The sequence below is a fragment of the Mobula hypostoma genome, chromosome 9 (genome assembly GCF_963921235.1).
Source record: "Mobula hypostoma chromosome 9, sMobHyp1.1, whole genome shotgun sequence".
NCBI classification, from domain to species: Eukaryota; Metazoa; Chordata; class Chondrichthyes; order Myliobatiformes; family Myliobatidae; genus Mobula; species Mobula hypostoma.
The window spans coordinates 57,072,646-57,093,629 of record NC_086105.1 but is presented as its reverse complement, the minus strand read 5'-3'; the positions used below and the strand labels follow the sequence as shown (position 1 = coordinate 57,093,629).

Sequence of the window (20,984 nt, the reverse complement as noted above, 5' to 3'; positions counted from 1 at the left end):
AACTACATTCCCAGGAATGCGGACCCAAGCTGCCTTGTCCCAGGGATGAACTTCGTGAATCTCGTTGGGACTGCATCCAATGCTACTACACCCTTTCTGAGGTCAGGAGACCCAAAGGATGAAAACTATTCCAGGTGTGGCCTCATAATCACACTAGGAACATATAGGGGAGATGTCAGAGCCAAGCCCTTTATACAGAGAGTGGTGGGTGTGTGGAACACCTTGCCGGGGTGGAGGTAGAGGCAAATACATTAGGGACATTTAAGAAATTCTTAGACAAGTTAACAGATAATAGAAACATGGAGGGCTATACAGGAAGGAAGGGTTAGATTTTCCATAGTACCCTATGAGAGAAGATTTTGGCTGAAACAAACCACAGTTTTAAAGGTTAAAAGGTTAATATCGCACAAATGCCCTGTACTGTGCCGTAATGTTCTATCTTCTACAGTACTGTGCAAAAAGTCTTAGGCACATATATATATAACTAGAATGCCTAAGACTTTTGCACAGTACTGTATTTGTCTGCTTGGAGCGGACAGCGAGCTTGTAAATTCAGGTAGGAGCAAAGGATATTGGGAATGGTGAGGGGGAAGCACTGCGGAGGGGTGTGGGACCGGTGGCAGAGGTGCAGACACACCCAGCCCTGAGACAGCAGGCAAGATCATTTGATTCCAAACAATTATTTTACTGATCATTACAGAATGTCTCTCTGGTGCTTCCCACTCCCTCCCCTCTCCCTTCCCCTAACCATTATTTCCCCTTTCTCTACCCCATTCCCACTCTCAGTCCACAATAGGGAACCATATCAGAATCAGGCTTATCACTCACATATGCTACGAAAATGTTTTTTTTTGCAGTATCAGTACAGTGCAATACATAAAATTACTACAGTACTATGCAAACATCTTAGGCTAGATAGACACACACGTGTGAGTGTATCTAAGGTGCCCAAGATGTTTGCATAGTACTGTAGTAAATATATATACACAGACACACCCACCCAAGACTTTTACACAGTCCTGAAGAAGGGTCTTGGCCCAAAACGTTAACTGTTTACTCTTCTCCACAGATTCTGTCTGGCCTGCTGAGTTCCTCTAGCAACTTGTGTGTGTCGCTTTGCTCGGTACTGTATGTTCTATCACCCTGTACAAGTGAAAGAAAACTACCTACTTTAAAAATCCAAACCCTTCACAGTAAAAGCCAACATGCCTGTTGGATCTGCCTAAAATGTTGTGTCTCATACACCAAAATAATATGATCCCTCTGAACTTCCCTCAATGGCAATCTGACTTTTAATTCCTTTTTATGTGACCTCATAATTACCTACATTAAATTCGTTACTGAATTTAACACTGGCCAGTATAGCCAGAAACAAAATATGACATTAAATCTCATAAGGGAAATATTATAACAGGTGAGTAGTTTTAGGATAGCTATCATTCAACTTAGCATAGTTTGATACAGGAGTTGTCAGTGGTAGCTTTGCTATTGAAACCCTGGCAGAATTTTAACAAAATCTTATTTGATTTCTTCCTCATTCACTTTTAGGGATCTGGGCATCACCATTTATCTTTATAAGTTGAGATTTTCAAATCAGGGTCAGGTTTCTTATCAACGACAAATGTTGTGAAATTTGTTGTTTTGTGGCAGCTGTACAGTGTAAGACAATAAAGCTACAGTAAAAACAAAACAAATAATGCAAAAGAAGAATAGTTCATGGACCATTCAGAAATCTGATGGAAGAGGGGAAGGTGGAAGGTGTTCCTGAAACATGTGTGGATGTGGGTGAGAGTGAGGGTCCTGTGGCTCCTGCCTCATTATGGCAATGAGAAGAGGGCATATTGTCAGCTTTACAGCAAGCAGACCCAGTGGACATCTTCACTGACACTGCAATGGCATCTTCTATTCTCGGAACAGAACACTCCTTTCTTTCCCACTTTCTCTACATCTATCGGCTGACCAAGTTTCAGTCAAAAGCTTCAGGAATGTCTTACCTTTTTCCTATCTACCTGATGCTTGGGCTCAGCAGTTTTCTGCAGTTTGAACAGTGGGGACTACAGTCGATCACTTCTCACGTCCAACAAGCCACCACCAAGCATAATCTTTCTGAACACTAATAACAGTGAATCTGTGGAACTCTTTACTCAGGGAAGCAGCAGAGGCTACCTCAGTATAGCAGGGGAATTGAGAATTCTGGGGGAAAAGAAGGCGGGTGCAGCTGAATCAACGATCAGATCAACTATGGCCTTATTGAACACAGAGCAGGCACAACGGGCCAGGTGGCCTTCTCCTATTCCAATCTCTTACGTTCTTAAATATCTATCCAATCTACACATTAACCTGATCAATCTTGCTATTAATTCGCTAAATAAAACTTGTAATGCGGCAATAAATCAAATTTGCAGGTAATGAGGAACTGGTTGTGTACCTTTAAGTATGAACAGAGTCCATCTCCCTTGAGATTTCCTTCTTTGTCCTTGTACAATTTAATTTTATACTCTTGGCTTTCAGGGTTTTGCATGATGATCCCAAACTTTGACATGAGCTCCACGAATTCATCAGGTGTAATGTCTGGAGGTAATCCTACAAAGTGAAAATAACACATTTATTTATTTAGAGACACAGTGTGGAATATTCCCCTCTAGCCCTTTGAGCCAAGTCGCCCAGCAACTCCCGACTTAACCCACATCTAATCACAGAACAATTTACAAAGACCAGTTAATCTGCTGACCGGTACATATTTAGACCATGGGAGGAAATCAAAGCGCTGAGAGAAAACCCGCACATTGCAAGGGGTGAATGTATAGACTCCTTACAGATCGGAATTGAACTCCCATGCTCCGAGCTTTAACAGCATCTAACTGCTACACTACTGTGGTCACCCACTGAGCATATTTGAACATTTCCCATTCAAAACATAGCTGTATAATAACAAAGCAATTATCAATCCAGCATCATTGTGACTAACTAAAAATTCTAAGAAGTATTCCTGTCTGTTTCACCTCTATTAATGATTAGTCATCAATAGCAAATTTCAATCGCCTTGTAGGTATTCCCAAGAAAGGGATGAAAGTAGTGGAAAACATCTTTTAAGTCAAGGAATATAAATCTTTGAGTTGTATTAAAAATAAAATGATTATGAGCACTAACAAGTGCCTTGTGGTTCATCACAGCGTCATCATATTCCTTGAGTTAATAAGATAGTCTCACAGTTTCTTATTAGATTCATAGTTCCAGGAGCTATTAGACCCACATTCATGACTGTGGTCAGGCACAGCTCAAATGGCATCTATCAATTTGCCGAAGATTCTGACAGAATCTCAGATAGCGACAAGGAGGCAAACAGGAGATAGGTCGGCTGGTTGAGTGATGTCACAGCACCAACTTTGTACTCAATGTCAGAAAGACCAAAGTATTAATTGTGTACTTTGGGAAGGAGAGGTTGGGGAACAGACATCACCAGTCCTCATCGAGGGGGTCAGCAGTGAAAAGGGTGAGCAGATTCAAGCTCCTGGGTATCTATGAAGATCTAACTTGGGCACAACATATTGATGTAATTATGAAGGCATACCAGCAGCTATATTTCATTATGTCACCAAAGACTAGCAAATTCCTACATTTACACCATGTAGAGCCTTTTGACTGGTTGTATCACAATCTAGTATGAAAGCTCCAATGACACGCTTCAGAGTTGTAGCCTCAGCCAGTTCTGTCACATATGTTCCAAACATGATGCCTCAAGAAGGTGGCATCCATCATTAAGAACCCTTACCATCTTGGACATGCCCTCTTCTCATTACTAATAACAGGGAGAAGATACAGAAAATATATGCCCTCACTCAACAGCTTCTTTCCTTCTGCCATCAGATTTCAGAACAATCCATCTTTAAACCACTTTTGCACTATTTATCTTTCATTGTGACTCATAATTTTGTTATGTCTGCACTGTACTACTGCAGAAAACACATTTCACAACACATTATGATAAACCTGATTCTGATGTCTATGGGCTCTCTCAGCAATCAATCCTGTTTTCCCATCTCCAGCCACTCCCCACAACAATCCTCTTGCTGCTGCTCTACGATGAGAACAATTTACCGATCCAATGAACCTGTCAGCAGGTCTCTAAGATATGAGGGAAACCCCACTCTGCCACCAGGAGTGCTTGTAAACTCCACACTGAACGTGCTGGGGATCAGGATAGAAACCAACTCTGGAGCTGAGCAGGGGATCTTAAAAACAAACTGCTTAGAGAAAGCATTGGATTCTATCTTCCAAATCCACTGCACAAGTAAAAGGCTTCTCATTGGTCACATCATGGGAGTTTGCAAATAACCCCAATATCCTACAAGTTACAAGTTAACTTTTCATAGTATTTCATAGGCATATTACCTTAAGGAATGTGCTACAGCTATCTGAGAAATAACTACCATACTCGACAGCACTTAAATACTATTTATAGCAGATTCAGGAGCACAGCTGTTTAATGTCATTCAGACAAATTAGGAGTTTTCTCACAGGCTCAACCTAACAGAAGATCCAAAAGCAGATTTGCAGCTTTAAAGGCCGAGAAACTCAGCGAGCCCCTGCTCAGCTGCTGTTCTCCATCGCAAATCCAGCACGAGGGCTTAAAATTACAATAATACAGTTTTCCCCGAACTACTATCAAACTCCATAAAGTCTGGATCACTGGGTTATAAAACAGTAAGACGTAGGAACAGAGTTAGGTCATTCAGTACATTGAGTCTCCTCTGCCATTCCATCACGGTTGATAGGGTTGAGGATGTAGTAATTGGTATACAACTAACTGCAGTGTGTAATGACGGAGAAGATGAAACTGTAGTTAGCAGGATGAGTTAAAGTGTAACAAGGGGTAATGAAAGTATTATATTTGAGTGCACTCAGTATGCAGAATAAGGTTGCTGTTCTTGTAGTGCAGTTAGAGTTGGTAGGTACGATGTTGTGGGCATCGCTGAGTTGAGGCTGGAAGAAGATAATAGCTGGGAGCTTAATATCTAAGAATACACGTTGTATCGAAACGATAGACAGGTAGGCAGAAGTGGTAAAACAAAAATCAATTCATTAGAAAGAGGTGACATAGGATCAGAACGTGTAGAATCCTTGTGAGTCGGGTTAAAAATATTGCAAGGGTAAAAAGACCCTGATGGGAGTTGTATATAGGCACATAAACAGAAGCCAGGATGTGGGCTACAAATTTCAACAGGATATAGAAAAGCCATGTAAAAGGGTAATGTGATAAGTCATGGGGGATTTCACTGTGCAGGTAGATTGAGAAAATTAGTTTGGTGCTAGATCCCACGAGAGTTCCAACAAGATGGCTTTTAAATCATACAGGAGCAGCAGAAAACACGAGTTAGTTAAATGCCAGGAAAGCCTGTGAAGTGACAATCAGACTAGAGTAACACAACACTGGATGCCACTTTAAAATTTCCAGTCCTTGAACATTATAAAGGTTGCCAAAAAAAACCAGGAAAAATGCTAGGAACAAATCCATCAGCACAGAGTGCACACATCAGTCACCCAATCCTACAGTAATTGCGCTTGTTTTTATTCTTTCCACATTCTGCTCAATTCCCCAAATTCTACCACTCACCCACGCACTGGGACAATTAAACCACCATCTCCCACGTCCTTGGAAGTTGGGAGGAAACGGGAGCATTCTGAGGAATCCCACGCAGGGTCACAGGGAGAACATGCACGCTCCACACAGAGGCAGAACCCAAGGTCAGGATTGAACCCGGGTCCTTGGCACTGTGAGGCAGCAGCTATACCAGCCGGGCCACTTGCATTGTTTGCGTTTATTCATTTGGAAATGGGGGTTGTATGCACAGAAAATAGGGGGCTATCTGATCCAAGTTGTCTGTACACAGAGTAATATTTCAGATGCAAGTCACTGGTTTATCTAGAAGCCATTGTAACTTTCCATTCAACAGTTTTAACACATTTGTTATAAAATTGTAAGAGTCTTTGAAAATTTCTCAAATTTCATTGAAGCTTTTTGCAAACTTTTATCTGTACACTGGCAAAGGCAACCTGCTCTGCACTTCCTACTTCTTCCTAAACAGGGCGTCAATATCCCCCGAAAACCAAGTATCCCAAAACCTGTGAGCCTTGCCTCTTGTTCTAACAGGAACATACAAACTCTATACTCAGTATTTCAGTGTAGAAGGCCTCTCCCTTACCAAGCATCCCTTTGTCAGAAAACAACTTGTCCCAATCTTCACCTGCCAGATTCTTTCTGATGCCATCAGAATTGGCCTCACTCCAATTTAGAATCTCAACCACAGGACCAGTCCTATCCTTCATAATTATCTTGAAACTAATGGAATTATGATCACGAGATCCGAAGTGTTCCCCTGCACACACTTCTATCACCTGCCCTGTCTCATTCCTTAACAGGAAGTCCAGAATCACACTCACTCTAGTTGGAACTACTATATATTAAGGAAACACTCCTGAACAATTTGACAAACTCTATTCCATCCAGCCCTTTTACAGTACGAGAGTGCCAACCAATATGTGGAATCATCTATCACCACCTGCTACCTCCCAATAAATTTGCTCTTCTTAATCCCACTGACTATTTGCTGGGATATAATATAATCCCATTAATGAGGTCATCCCTTTCTTATTCCTCAGTTCCCCCCATACAACCTCAGTAGGTGAGCTCACCAGTGTGTCCTGTCTAAGCACTGCTGTGACATTTTCCTTGACTAGTAATGCCATCCTCTATCATGCCTAAAACACAGAAGTGAGCTGTAACCAAGCCTTAGTAACGGCTACAATATCATAATGCCATGTGCTGTCCATGTTCTGAGCTCATCTGCCACACTTGCAATACCCCTTGCACTGAAACACATGCACCTCAGAACATTAGTCCCATCATACCCCAACCTTTCAGTTCCTGTCTTTATATGTAGGCTTAACATCTACTTTCCCAACAACCTCTCCATGATCTAGCCAGGCACTGGTTCCCAACTCTCCTGCAGCTCTAATTTGAACCTTTCCACCATTTAGAAGAGTAACAAGGAGAGACTGGGGAACTATAGACTAGTCAGACGATATCTACTGCCACTTGGATAGTCAAGACCTGATCAGGAATAGTAGGTACAGTTTTGTGCATGGGAGGTCATGTCTGATGAATATTTTAGAGATTTTTTGAAGAGGTAACCAAGGGGACAAATGAAGGTCGGGCAGTGAACATTTTCTACAAGGACTTTGGTAAGGCCACTGACAAGGTTCCCCACGCAGGGTGGTCTGGAAGATTAGATCACATGGGATTCAGGGACAGCAAGTGAGGAGGATTCAGAATTGGCTTGATGATGGGAGGCAGATGGTGATGGCTGAAGGTTGATTCCATGACTGGAGGTTTGTGACGAGTGGGGTTATCATTGGGACTTCTGTTATTCATTATTGATATAAATGATTTGGATGTGAACGTACATGACAAAATTACCAGGTTTGCAGATGACACTAAATTAGGGTCTCGTGTTGACAGTGAAGCAGGTCACAATGACTTGCAAAGAGACCTTGATCAGTTAGAGATGGGCTGGGGAATGGCAAATGGACTTCAACTTGGGTAACTGTGAGGTGACAGATTTTGATCAGTCAAACCAGAATAGGACCTATGCAGTGAGTTGAGGGCACTGACGAGTGTTGTGGACCTGCAAGTACAAGAACACAGTTTACTGAAAGTAGCCACACAAGTAGACAGGGTGGCGAAGGTGGTGCTTAGCATGCAAGCTGTCAACAGTCAGACATGGCGTTTAGCATTTGCACTTATGTAAGCCATTGTTAATGCCGCACTTGGGAGTATTGTGTACAGTTCTGGTCACTGCTTTAGGAAAGACAGTGTCAAGCTAGAGGGTGCAGAAAAGATTTATGGGGATGCTGTCTGGACTAGAGGGCATGGGTTCTGGGAGAGGTTGGTCAGACTGCATCTTTATTCCCTGGAGTGCAGCAGAGTGAGGGGTGACAGGCTTATAAAATCATGATGGAATAGATAAGGTAGGCAGCCATCATCATTTTCCCTCTAGGGTTGGGAGTCAAAAACTAGAGGGCACAGATATGAGGTAAAAGGGGATAGATTTAAGAGACCTGATAGGTAAATTATTCTATACAGAAGGTATTGAGTACTTGTAATGAGCTGCTACCTGGTACAAATGTAACATTTAAGAGGCATTTAGATAAGCACATGGAAGGGAGGGGCTTGCAGGGTTACGGGCCGAATATGGGCAAGTGGGCCTAGCCGGGAGGTTGCTGTGGTGGGCCTGGACCAGTTGGACTGAAGGGCCTACTTTTGTGTTGTATTACTCTATCAAATTTCAGCTGACTATCCAGTTATATGAACACACACGTCTGCTGCCCAGTATATTGGGCTATACTCCAGTTCACAAGAACAGAGCATTGACTGTGCATGGATAGGCATTTGAGCTACAATAAGCCAGACACAAAAATCTCAGCACAATTCACTTTGTTAGTAAATTCTGCAATCTGGTACTTACCAGTGACATACACACTTGTATTCTTCTGTTCTTCAACATCAATCCAGCCTGTAAAAGAAATATTTACCAATATTAAGTATGAATATAGATCTACAGTACAAACTTCCAGAAAAACAGATCAGCATGATTTGGCTCTGTGCCGAACGACAATAGTGTTCACTTATCCATGTGAACATAATGATGCCACATTATACTGTCTTTAAAAGAGATCCTCTGGGGGGACTTCCGGGACATCAAGGGAATGGCGGCGTAAGGAAAAGGTCTCTCGACAAGAAAGAAGGTAAACTGCCCCAAAATCGAATTTAGACAAATACTTAATATTGCATAACTATACTAATAAAAGGGGCAAGGATGATGTCTAAGAACAAGAATAAAAAGTCCGCTTCGAAGGCTGATAAACATAAAGAGATGCAGCAAGGCGACGGGCCTAGCTCCCCCACGGCAAGCCAGGACGGAGATAATGAGGGGGAATCGGTGACTCTGTCTTTGATTCTCGGAGAGATTCGCGAGTTCCGACAAGATAACAGCAAACAGCTGGAAGATATTAAAGGAGAAATAGTAAAAACTAACTCGCGGATAGATGAAGCCGAAGCGAGGATTGTTGGAATTGAAGAGAAGCTACAAAATGCAGAGGAGGTGATAGCAGAAATGCTGAAGCTACAAGACCAGCTCCAGTGGAAACTAATAGATCAAGGCGGCCGCTCGAGAAGGGAAAATGTGAGGATCTACGGAGTTCCCGAAGGAACCGAAGGTAAATCCGGATTGATGATTCCCTTCGTGGAGAAGCTGCTTAGAGAGAACCTTGATATACCGGCCGCAAAAGACCTACAGATAGAAAGGGCTCACCGCGCGTTGGCACCACAGCCTCCGACAGGCGCCCAGCCCAGATCGATTCTGATCAGATTTCTCAGTTACAGAACGAAGGAAGAGGTGCTTAAACGGGCATGGCAAAAGAAAGGTTTCATGTGGAACAACTGTAAAATCAGTTTAGACCACGACTACGCACCGGGGATTCTTGCCAGACGGAAGGAATATACGGAAACACGGAGAGTCCTGAAGGAAAACAACATCAGATTCTAGACCCTGTATCCAGCTCGGCTGAGAGTCTTTTACGACGAAGGGACAAAAACTTACGCTACGGTGGAGGAGGCAACGTCGGACCTGGCGGACCGGGGACTACCTATTAAAGTTATCACCCAACCGGAGTCGCTACTGGAGAGGATTCGGCAGAAGTCGTGGCAGTTAGTGGGGCGAGGACGCTCCACTCGAAACAGAGTGTCAAACTACAAGGAAAAGCTGCAAATATTCAGACGCGAATGTACAGAGAATACAGATTAATTAAGAGAAATGACTGAAAAGAGTAAATCGGACTTAAAAGTAAAATGAAAACTGGTAATTGAAAATAATCTAGGCGGAATAACTTGAATGATAGCAATATGGTCGAGACATAAATAGGAGAAAATTCTCTATGATTATTCAAACTGCTGAGGGCCCTCTAACACAGGGTGAAGATAGAGGTTATCCCTCTGAACTGAGGCGGGTCGGTGCTCAGGCCTCACTGTGGGAAGTCGGGGAAAATTTTCAAATGTTATACGTTCAGAAATGTCTAGGGTGTGGTTATATGTCTTGGTTTACTGTTGAGAAGGGATTGCTTACTGTTTGGTTAGAAAAGGAAAGTGCTTTTTTTCTACTAGAGAAAAATGCAAACTGAATTGGTAAAAATAATTTCCTATAATGTTAATGGGGTTTTGAATCCAATTAAAAGAAATAAGATTATGTCTAAATTGAAAAAAGAGAGGGCACAAATAGCTTTCCTCCAGGAAACACATATAAGCCAATCTGAACATGGAAAATTAAAAAGAATGGGCTTTAAGCATGTATTTTATTCATCATATAAATTGAGTCACAAAAGAGGGGTAGCTACTTTAATATCAAGTACTCTTAATTATGAACATATTTCAGAGACTAGAGACAAAGAAGGACGGTTTGTAAAAATCACAGGAAGAATAGAAGGTACAGAAATAACATTGCTGAATGTTTATGCTCCTCCAGGTAGTGAATGGTCATTTTATAGACACATTTTTGACCTAATGGTCAGTTCTTGAGGGATAGTAATTTGTGGAGGGGATTTTAATATTAGATTAAATCCTATATTAGATTCTTCAAGAATAGTTACTCAGAATAAACCTCTGAATCGGAAAGTGAATTCATTGATGGAGGAGTTGGGAATTATAGATGTCTGGAGGGAATTACACCCTACTAGTAAAGATTATACATATTACTCTTTCCCTCATTCAGCCTATTCAAGGATAGACTATTTCTTTATCTTTAATACAGATAGACTCAGGATAAAAAACTGTAATATTGCAACAATTGATCTGTCGGATCATAGCCCAGTCTCTATGTCTCTAATCCTGGAAAGGAAAATGAGGAAAACACTATGGAGGCTAAACTCACATATACTTAATAACCCAAAAGTAATGGAGAGATTAAGGGGAGAAATCAAAGAATATCTAGACCTTAATGACACGGGAGAAACATCACCAGTGATTTTATGGGATACATTGAAAGCTGTACTGAGAGGGAAAATTACTTCCATTACTACTCACATGAAAAAAATCAATGCACAAAAATTAGCAGACCTTCAAGGAAAATTAAAACAACTTCAAGTTGGAGATAGCAGCAAAAGTAATTCAAATCGAAAACAGGAAATTAGGAAATTGCAAAGTGAAATTGATGATATTTATACATTGGAAACTCAAAGAAATTTTCTTTACCTGAGACAAAAGAATTATGAAGTAGGAGGTAAATCAGCTAGATTATTAGCATATAAATTACGAAAACAACAAGCAGACAATACAATTCATAAAATAAAGAATCCAAAGACAAAGCTTGTGGAGAGTACAATAGGGAAAATTCAAGAGAGTTTTGAAACGTATTATCGAGAGCTGTACTCCCAACCCCGGGCCCCCAATGAGCCCTATATAGACAGTGTATTGAATTTTTTAGATCTACCTAAACTTACAGATTTACAAAATGAAAGTTTATTAGAACCAGTAACTGTCAAAGAACTGAACGTGGCCATCTCTAGGTTAAAGGCTGGAAAGTCCCCGGGTTCTGATGGGTTTACCTCAGAGTGGTACAAGTCCCTGAAGACACAGTTAGCCCCATTACTACTTAACACCTTTAATTGGATCTTGCAGAGAGGAGAAACTCCACCTTCCTGGAGAGAAGCGATTATTTCAGTTATTCCTAAAGAGGGTAAAGATAAACTAGAATGTGGCAATTATCGGCCAATTAGTGTTCTTAATTTAGATTACAAACTATTTACATCTATATTAGCGCGCAGATTGGAAAAGCTTTTACCTGGCCTAATCCATTTAGACCAGACTGGATTTATTCAACAAAGACAAACACAGGACAACATAAGGAGAACTCTGCACATATTAGAACAGGTTAATAAGAATGAGACAGAGACAATGGTAGTAGGATTGGATGCTGAGAAAGCTTTTGATTTGGTTAGTTGGGCATTCCTATACAGAGTGTTAGGAAGATTCGGCTTTCAAGAAAGGTTTATTAAAGTAATTCAGACTCTGTATGACAGCCCAACAGCCCGAATTAAGATAAATGGGGACCTCTCTGACTCCTTCATTTTAGAGAGAGGCACTAGACAGGGATGCCCAATTTCTCCTCTCCTTTTTGCGCTATATATTGAACCACTTGCCCAACTAATAAGACAGAGCGAAATCGTAAAAGGTATCAAGGTGGCAGGGATTGAACAGAAAGTGGCGTTATTCGCAGATGATGTTTTGGTCTATCTGAGTGAACCAGAAAAATCATTTGTAGGATTGTTTACACTGTTGGATGACTTTGGGAAAATATCAGGTTATAAAATAAATGTAAAGAAAACGCAGGTTATGTCCCTAAATTATACACCATCCAAAAAATTGCAGGATACATACGATCTTAAGTGGGAAGCTAAATCATTAAAATATTTAGGAATAACCCTGCCGAAGGATCTTTCAACACTGTCACAGGTAAATTATGGGTCATTAATCTCAGAGATAAAAGCAGATATGCATAGATGGAATCTTATCCCCTTTTTAAGTTTAAATTCAAGGATAAATACTATAAAAATGAATATTCTTCCTCGGTTATTATATCTTTTCTGTACTTTACCAGTGGAGGTGGATGATAATCAATTCAGGGAATGGGACAAATGGATTTCCCGCTTCATTTGGCAAGGAAGGAAACCTAGAATTCGATATAACACCTTACAGTTAGGGAAGGAAGGAGGAGGTATGGTTCTTCCTTGCCTGAGAAATTATTTTTATGCCTCACAGATAACCCCTCTGTTATATTGGTGTAATAGGGAATATAAGGCTAGATGGAAGGAAATAGAATTTGGATTAGTTGACAGTTTTCCTCTTCAGGCCTCAATAGCTGACAAAGGATTGATGGCCCAGTTGGAAAAATTTAATAATGCTTGGATAAATCTTACATTAAAAGTATGGCAGAAGGTGGTTAATTCATGTGGAATTAATAACATGCTAAAAATCTTTAGATGGTGTGCATATGATACCGAATTCCTTCCCAACAGAGGAGATAAAAGATTTGAGCTATGGATAAAGAAAGGTCTTACAACCTACCTCTCATTTATAGATAAAAGAGTATTACAAAGTTTCCAAATCCTGCAGGACAAACATGGCCTGGAACATAATGACTTTTTTAGGTACCTTCAAATACGAAACTATGTTAACCAGAGTTGTAGATATACAGACCTATCAACAGTAGAATTAGAATTTTTCAAGATTCTGAATTCGGCTTGCAGTTCAATACCTAGTAAATCAGTTTCTCGCCTATATAATGCACTCTCCCATGCTAAAAATGTAAATACACTGTATATTAAAGAGAAGTGGGAGAAAGAAGCGGGGTTGGTACTTTCAGAGGAGGCTTGGGGGAAAATCTGCAGCTTTCAATGGTCCTCGACTAATTCTTTGACTTGGAGAGAACATTGTTGGAAAAACATTATAAGATACTTCAAGACCCCATATCAGGAAAAATATAAAGATACAAATGTGATGTGTTGGAGAAGGTGCGGCTCTAAGGAGGCAAATCATTTTCATATTTTCTGGGATTGCCCTAAATTAAGTCTATTTTGGGAAGGTATTCATAGAACATTAGTTAAGGTACTTAGGTCCCAGATACCTCTGAACTTTGAGACGAGCTATTTGGGGCATGTATTGTTCCTTGAACAGAAGGAAGATATAAAGTTGCTGCAGGCCCTCTTAGCGGCAAGTAAGAAATCAATCACTAGAAAATGGCTAAATCCAATACCACCTACATTAGAAGATTGGTACGAAATTATCTTGGAAATATTTAAAATGGAAAAGTTGACCTACTCCCTGAGAACTCAAAAAGAAACATTTTATCAAATCTGGAATAAATGGATTGAATATATAACCCCAATGCGAGCAGACTTTAGATGACTCTCCTAATGATTTATATTGCTCTTCTCATCAACACAGTAATATTGCTAACGTAAGCACCCCTAGTCTAAATGTTTGTTGTTTTTTTTTGGAAAATAGAGAATTAACACAAGTAAAGGGAAAGATTTGGGAAAGGGATAAAAAAAAATGAAAAAATTAAGTAAATAAGTACATAGGGATTGGATAATTATGTCTGCAGGCAGGAACAAGCACGAACAAATTGGGATATAAACACCTACAATGGTTGGTATATAGGCTTGTATGCAACATTTTGGACCAGTGGAAATGGTCCAGAAGGGTTGTATGGAAACTATTATTACCATTTTTCTTAACAACTAATTTCATTACTTAGCCTAATAGGTTAGATTTACCACAGTACATAATTATCTATTTAAATGTTTATTTTGCTTTTATATCATCTCAATGTGTACTTAAGAATGTATAAATAATTGTAGTTTCATACATATAAAAAAAATGGAAAAGGTAAAAAAAAAGAGATCCTCTGTGTGGGAAAAAAATCCAAGTAATGTGGTAATTAATATGTTTAGCAGATCAAATAATTAGAGGCAATGACTATAAATGACAGCTATACATCTCCCCCACTCCCTTCCTACTTATGGAAGCACCGAGTCCACCACATCCTTCCCACCTCTCCGGGCCAACCGCCTCTTGATTGACAAAATTCCTCTTCAGATCCCACCTAGTTTTACATCCCCTACCTGAAGACAAAATCCTTTGCTCTTCTGAATCAAAATCAGGTTTACTACCACTGACATATGTAGTGAAATGTGTTGCTTCGCGGCAATAGTACAGTGCAAAACAAAGATTACTGTATGTTGCCATAAGAAATACATAAAAAATAAATTAGTGCCAAAAGGGAGCATAAAGTGAGGTAGCGTTACTGCACCTTCAGACACGCCTGCCACAGAGAAGTTTCATACTATCTATCTTGTCACTGCCCTCAAAACTTCGTAAACCACAGCCAGTTCCTGCCCGCAGCCTCCTCTAAGGGGAGTAAAAAGACATCCAGGCTTCCCTCCTAACTGAATTGCTCCCTCTCCTGCAACATCTAGATGAATCCCCTCTGCACCCTACCAAAAATATTTGATCGTATCCTCCCTGCTTTCTGTCCCAGCTAATGAAGACATCTTATATGCTAAGGATGGTGAACATTTTTGAGAGAGTTGGCACAAATTGGCAATAATCTACCAAAAAATTCTTGTGCGCGCCCTGGCAATTTTGAGAATATCATTAATTAATGAATTAGTAGCAGTAATTATGGACCAAGGAAAAAGTTATCCTTCTAAAGTGCCATTGCTTGCATATATGTACTCACTGTCTTACTGTTAATGAAAGTACAAAGACAGATTGAGATAAATGAAGCACATTAGAAAAGTTATTGATGTTAATCTTTTAAAAAGACAATTGTGCAATAACTAGTACTGTTATTGTACCTTATAACACAAGGAATATGATGTAAACTTTTAAGCTTCAATATATACTCATAAAAGATCAAGGAAAAGAAAATGAACACATTTCATTCTCAGTGAGACTGCTGTTGCTGCATAATGACAAATATTTTACACCTGCCTTGTTTTTCGTTGATTTGAGGGCTATGCACGCAGCACTGGTTCCACCAGTGAGTCTACTACAGTTAGATTTGACCAAGTTCACTTCACCAGTGAAAACAATGAGTCACATGAACATTCACGAGAGACGCAAAACTACATCGAGTATTTACCATTCCTATCACTGAATACGGTTCAATCTGAAACAACAAGAAAGGAAGCAGAGCGAAGCCAATGCCAACAGGCCCAACCTCTTACTATCCAGATTCTGATGTGTAAACCAAATTAGCGAGGATTTCAAAACATATCAATCACCTCGCAACGGTCTCGCTAGTGCTGAGCTGGCAGAAAACACTTCACTGGTCTCGGGTGCAAAAAATTCATACAGCACTTCATTTCACAGTAAATATAATCATTATGTCTTTTTATTATAGGAGGGGTTTAAAGAATCGAGAGGCAGCACTGTATGCTGCATGCTAAAATTGCTGTGTGCCATTTTGAGAACATGTCCCATAAGTTCACCACCCCTGCTATATGTCTTATTTTCTACCTTATCTATTTGTTCTGGACTAATATGAAGAATTCCTTAAAACTCCTTACACCTTTCTAGTCTTCCCTAAGAGCATCACCTTACTTACAGTATAATTCTGATAATCTAGACTGACAGATTTTCAGGACTATTGGAATGACTTCTTAATACCCTAAACAATTCTTAATTCAGGTTTCTTTAGAAGTGACACAGCAATACATTTCTTTTCAGTGAACAAGGTGAGTTTAAGGAGAAAACAGGAAATTACACCCATTAAAATTAAAATATGTGGAAATTAAAATGCCCCTGACACCCCAATTAGTTTAAAAGGAACTTGGGATTTATCATCTGGCACACCAGATGCCAAACCACTAGGACTTCTGACCAAATGCACATCTCTTTAAGTGGATGAAAGTTTAGAGTAGATGTCAAAGGTAGTTTTTTTTTTAAGTGCAGAGAGTGGCAGGTGCCTAGAACGCACTGCCAGGATTAGTGGTGGAGGTCGACAGATTAGGGACATTAAAGAAGCTTAGATAGGTACATGGACGTCAGAAAAAAATGCAGGGTCATGGGCTGTGTAGGAGGGAAGGGTTAGATTGATTATGGAGTAGGTTGCCACAACACTGTGGGATGACGGGCCTGTACTGTGCTACACTGTTCTATGTTCTTATAAACGGACAGAAAAGCCCCACTGTGCTGGGAGCAACTTCCACTGTCACTGTCATGCTTATCCTACCAATCCATCAGTATCATCCTGGAGCCCAAGATGGCCCTCGCCACACCACCATCACCAGTTCTGGTGTCATCTGCAAACTTAATAAGTGTGTGTCCTACATATTCACTCACTCACATTTATACAAAGCAGTTAAGTCTGTGATAGACCATGGATTACAGGGAAACAATCACAAATACACCCTCCACCACCACCCTATCACAAAACCAAGTTTGGATCCAATTTTGCCAACATTCATAGACCCCACGTGCCCTACTTAAACCCACATAGGCAGCAGCAACTACATAATCTTCACCAATACACCCTGTCCCTCTTCAAACAATCTGAATTTGTCAGATGTCTTCCCCTAATAATCTCGCACTGACTACCTAAGTTCAAAGTAAATTTATTATCATATGTCACCATATGCACCCGAGATTCATTTTCTTGCAGATATTCACAGTAGAACAAATTGTTCAATAGTCACTGAAAACTACAGATGAAGACTGCATAGCAACCAATGCACAAAAGATGACCAACTATGCAACTACAAATAAATAAATAATACTGAGAACGCAAGCTGCAGGGTCCCTGAAAGTGAGTCTATAGGCTGTGGAATCAGTTCAGTGTTGAGCTGAGTGAAGTTATCCACGCTGGTTCAGCAGCCTGATGGTTGAAAGGTAATAACTGTTCCTGAACCGGGTGGTGTGGAAACCTAAAGCTCCTGTACCTCCTTCCTGACGGCAGCAGCAAGAAGAGACCATGACCTGGATGGTGGACTGTCTTCGATTAATTTATCTTACAAGTGCAATGTAGAAAGCCTGGGAGCCAACTTACCCAGAAGACGCCTCGACAAGCACAGTAATAACCAGAAATTCTTGTTGGGGAACATACACTGGGCAGCAAACGGAGTAAAATTCCCTTCTTTTGTTTTGAAGTAACACATTGTATCTCTCACATCTGTCTACACACACAGGCAGAACCTTAATCTGAAAGGAAGTATGCCCCAATAATGCAGCTCTTCCTTAGCCTAGATTTTATTGTGTTTAGTTAAACCTACAGTAGGAGTATTGCCATTGATACAGGCACCATATTTGCTGTTGAGAAGAATTCAATTATCTATAGTATGTCGTTACAAAGATGACTTTTTCCTCCAAATGCAAGTCAGAAGGAAATTTATTCCTTAGATGGTGTTTTATCATCGTCACAAACCAAAACAGTAAAGGAATTGTTGACCTATCATTTTCAGTCCGCGATGCCTCTTGGGGATCTGAAGGTGCAACTTGTGTATCACACACTATAAACATCAATTAGCTATTCTGAGCAGAGCTTGACATTGCAGATGACAAAAGGATGCACCCTTTAGTGGAAGCATCCAGTGTACGGACTCAGGAAAATTTTCTGTCTCAGAGTCTGGTGAGTGCTCAGTGACCAATTATGTTCAGGGTTTCAAGGACACTGAGGAAATCAAGGTGGAGAAATGGACTCTGGGCAAGTAGGTTCGGTTTTTAATCAAAGGTACATGGAAACATACAATGAAATACACATTTGTGTGCGTTGGGGGCAGCCCACAAATGTTACCAAACACAACAAAACAGAACAAGCAACAAAGTAACAACAGCAAGACAAGCCCCTTTCCTTCCTCCAACTCCAGTCGCCAGCCAACGGGCTTCGAACTCCGATCTGTTTACAATCTCCAGAGTAGCCGATAACAAGGGTCCCAAACTCCGAGCACGCCGAATGACTGGCCTTTGTCTCTCCAGCTCACAGGGACCCAACCAAACCCGGGACAGCCTGACAATCTTTGTCACCCATCCATGTCACTGATCTACAGCACAGAATGGAGGCACAGACTCCAGATGTCCTTTATCCCACGTCCACATTGCTGACTTTCGAATGCAGAGCGAAGATACGACATCTAACCCCTCCACCTCATTGTCTCTAAACCCTATTCTGACCACTAGCTCCTCCACATCACTGACTCTAAACCTAACCTGACCCCTATATGTCCCCAAAACTATCCTAGTGATGTCACTGAATAGTGGAGGCCATGTCTCGACGTTTCAATCAAACACCACCAACAACTTCTTATTAAACCTACATCACACCGTCCAGGAGAGAGGCGTTGATCCAGCGAGCTCCACAGAGTGCCGGGGCGGTACGGCACAGCGTCCAAGCTGGAGTTGGTGCTGCTCTCCAGCGTTTGATCGGCACAAGACAAACTGCTGCAACATTCATGGACTGAGGGACTTGGACTATATTGTTTTGTGTGACTGTATATAACTGATATCTTATGGTTTAAATGGTTCAATTTAATATCAGAGAATGTATACAACCTGAAACTTTTACTCTTCAGAGACATCCACAAAACAAGAAATCCACAAGAATGAATGACAGTAACATCAGAACCTCAAACGCCCCTCCCACGCACAAGCAGCAGAAGCACTGATATCTCCCCCCACCCTCCCACCGTATGTGCCCTGTGCTGTGTTTTGACCTTGGCCCTGGAGTAACGCTGTTTCATTTGGCTGTATTCATGGGCATTCATTTATGGTTGAATGACAATTAAACTTCAACTTGAATCATTAGGCAGGAAAAGTGACAAGCCAGGGAAGAAAACTCAGCATACTTCAGAAGAAAATAAACATTTGAAGCTCGTGTGCAAACTTCCCAGAGCAAGCTTCAGCCATACGATAGGTACACAATTTAGTTTATGAACAGAAAACATAAATCTACCCCCACCCCATGGCCATTTCACTCAGTGCATCTTTAAGAGCAAAATTCACATCCTGCAGATAATTGTGATCTCAAAGAACTGCATTGAAAATGTGTCAAAAATAAAGACAAGTGAAAAACTAAGTTACCCGCATCAGCTTTCCTCTTTTCCCCTTTAGCATCTTTCTGCGATGTACTGACTCCGGAATTCTTCTCTGCCACTCCAGTCTTCTTAGCGTTAGTGTTGTCACCTCCAGAATTCGCAGAGGTTTCTTCAACAAATCCATAGCTTGCATGGTAGGTTGCCAGGAAGTCTTCGGTTATCTAAAGTATTAAGACATGTATAGAAATGCATTTATTTACAGCATGGTCGAGGATAGGGTTACAATGGAGCCATGCACTACAAAAGTAATACTCAGACAACGGTTCCTCCTATAAGCGGGCAGACTTGAGAAACTTCGGAATGACCGTGGCACTACTGAATGGTGAAGTTGAATAGTTGTGCGAGATCTACACATGGCAATGACAGGGAAGTTTACCACTTACAACTACACAGGAATACAGAATAAAACTGTTGTGTCATAGGCAGCACCCAGGCAGAGTGCCGGCTGACGCACTGTACCTCACAACTACCCCCAGCCCAACCTAACGGATCTCTCTCCCCTAGCCAGTCCCAGACACATCTCCCATTAGTCTAAGACCACCCCCCCCCACCCCACTGCTAGTCCCAGACACCCAGCCCCCTTTGGTTCAAGAGCCTGTTGATTGAGGGGTAATAATTGTTCCTGAACCTGGTGATATGAGTCGTGAGGTTCCTGCACTTTCTTCAGCAATAAGAGAGCAAGGCCTAGGTCGTGGTGGGTCCTTGATGATGGATACTGCTTGCTTGTGACAGCCCTCCATAATGGACTGGGCCGTATCCACTACTTTTAGCAGAAATTTTCATTCAAGGATATTGGTGTTTCCATACCAGAGGCATACCACTCAACATAATCTCCACCACACATCTATAGAAGTTTGTCAAAAATTGACATATCATGCTGAATCGTTGTGAACTTCCATGCTTTCTTCGTATTGACACGTAAATGCAGGACACAGGGCAGAACCTTCGAATTGATAACACTGAGAAATTTCCACTCTTTCAACCTCTGATTGCCAACTGCATCGCCTCTGATCTGGACTGACATTTACGTGCCGGGCAGCACCTAATTAATTAGCTTGTTTATTTCCGCTTTTTTCTTAAAGATGTGCTGGGTGCGTCCCAGCTACTGCTGCACCACTGCATGCTTCGCGGATCGGTATCAGTCCATGGCCCGGAGGTTGGGGACACTGCATCACCCCAACTTCCGACGACTCAGCCTAACACACCATCATCAGTGTGCTCGGCGCTGTCTTCCCGATTCCAGTAAGTGATACTACACTGCACATACATTATTTCTACTTTAT

General features: G+C 41.1%; 1 protein-coding gene across 1 annotated transcript in view; it reads right to left on the bottom strand.

The window, feature by feature from the left end:
* The window catches only part of htatsf1 (HIV-1 Tat specific factor 1), a 33,052-nt gene that overhangs the window by 10,552 nt on the left and 1,516 nt on the right, over window positions 1-20,984 (bottom strand). The window contains exons 2-4 of the mRNA XM_063059705.1: window positions 19,688-19,862; window positions 8,526-8,573; window positions 2,429-2,583 (exon numbers count right to left, since the gene is read on the bottom strand). Coding sequence (XP_062915775.1) covers window positions 2,429-2,583; window positions 8,526-8,573; window positions 19,688-19,862 — 378 coding nt within the window. The remainder of the gene's footprint in view (window positions 1-2,428; window positions 2,584-8,525; window positions 8,574-19,687; window positions 19,863-20,984) is intronic.